Source organism: Camelina sativa, chromosome 11 (genome assembly GCF_000633955.1).
Source record: "Camelina sativa cultivar DH55 chromosome 11, Cs, whole genome shotgun sequence".
Lineage (NCBI taxonomy): Eukaryota > Viridiplantae > Streptophyta > Magnoliopsida > Brassicales > Brassicaceae > Camelina > Camelina sativa.
This window is the reverse complement of record NC_025695.1, coordinates 3,251,343-3,252,090: the sequence shown is the minus strand read 5'-3', so window position 1 is coordinate 3,252,090 and position 748 is coordinate 3,251,343. Positions and strand designations below refer to the sequence as shown.

At 37.4% G+C, this 748-nt stretch overlaps 1 protein-coding gene across 1 annotated transcript in view; it reads left to right on the top strand.

Annotated features, from left to right (window-relative positions):
• The window catches only part of LOC104721366 (UPF0496 protein At4g34320-like), a 2,199-nt gene extending 1,459 nt beyond the window's left edge, over window positions 1-740 (top strand). The window contains exon 3 of the mRNA XM_019232367.1: window positions 244-740. Coding sequence (XP_019087912.1) covers window positions 244-372 — 129 coding nt within the window. The 3' untranslated portion in view covers window positions 373-740. The remainder of the gene's footprint in view (window positions 1-243) is intronic.

Genomic DNA, 748 nt, shown 5'->3' with positions numbered 1-748 from the left:
GGTACCATGGGGAAATGGATCGACTTGCTGTGGAAGAACTATGAGAAAGCACTCAAAGGACATAAAGACGTGATCAGTTCGATGCAGCCAGGGACATATGTAGCAGTGAAGGATTTGGATGATATTCGGTTATTGATCCAAGAGTTGGATATTGAGATCAGGAGTATAAACAAGAGTGATGATTATGCGGTGGAGCTTAAAGCAGTCATGATTGGGGTCAATGCCATTAAGAAGATTCTTGAGGTGTTTGAGAAGAATATAGAGGAATTGGGGACGCAGGCTGATATGTGTAGCAGAGATATTAGAAGGGCAAGGACTGTGATTCTCCAGAGGATCATCAATCATCCCAATAATGGTAGTAGCAGCACCTGAAAAAAATACCCAAAAAGAATTCAATTCTCTCTCTTCTTAAGCTTTCTGCTGCAAATAATGAAATTCTCGAAGACTCTATAAACAGTAGTACAGATTCATTCTGATTCTAATAATATATGTGTTCAATAACTCAGACTGTTTATGATGACTCTTGCATATTTTTGTATTCTTTATGATTGACATTTGAAACAATGGGAGAGAAGTCTTTTCACTTTTGAGACTATCAGTAAATGATGGTTCTGAGAGAAGTGGTAGACTAATATACTAAAATGAAGTCAAACGTACAAAACTAATTCATAAGTGTGGAATCTGAAAACTAGGGGAGTGTTAGTTAAAGGAACTGTGACAGGATTCAGTTCTGCTAAACTCCAAAGAA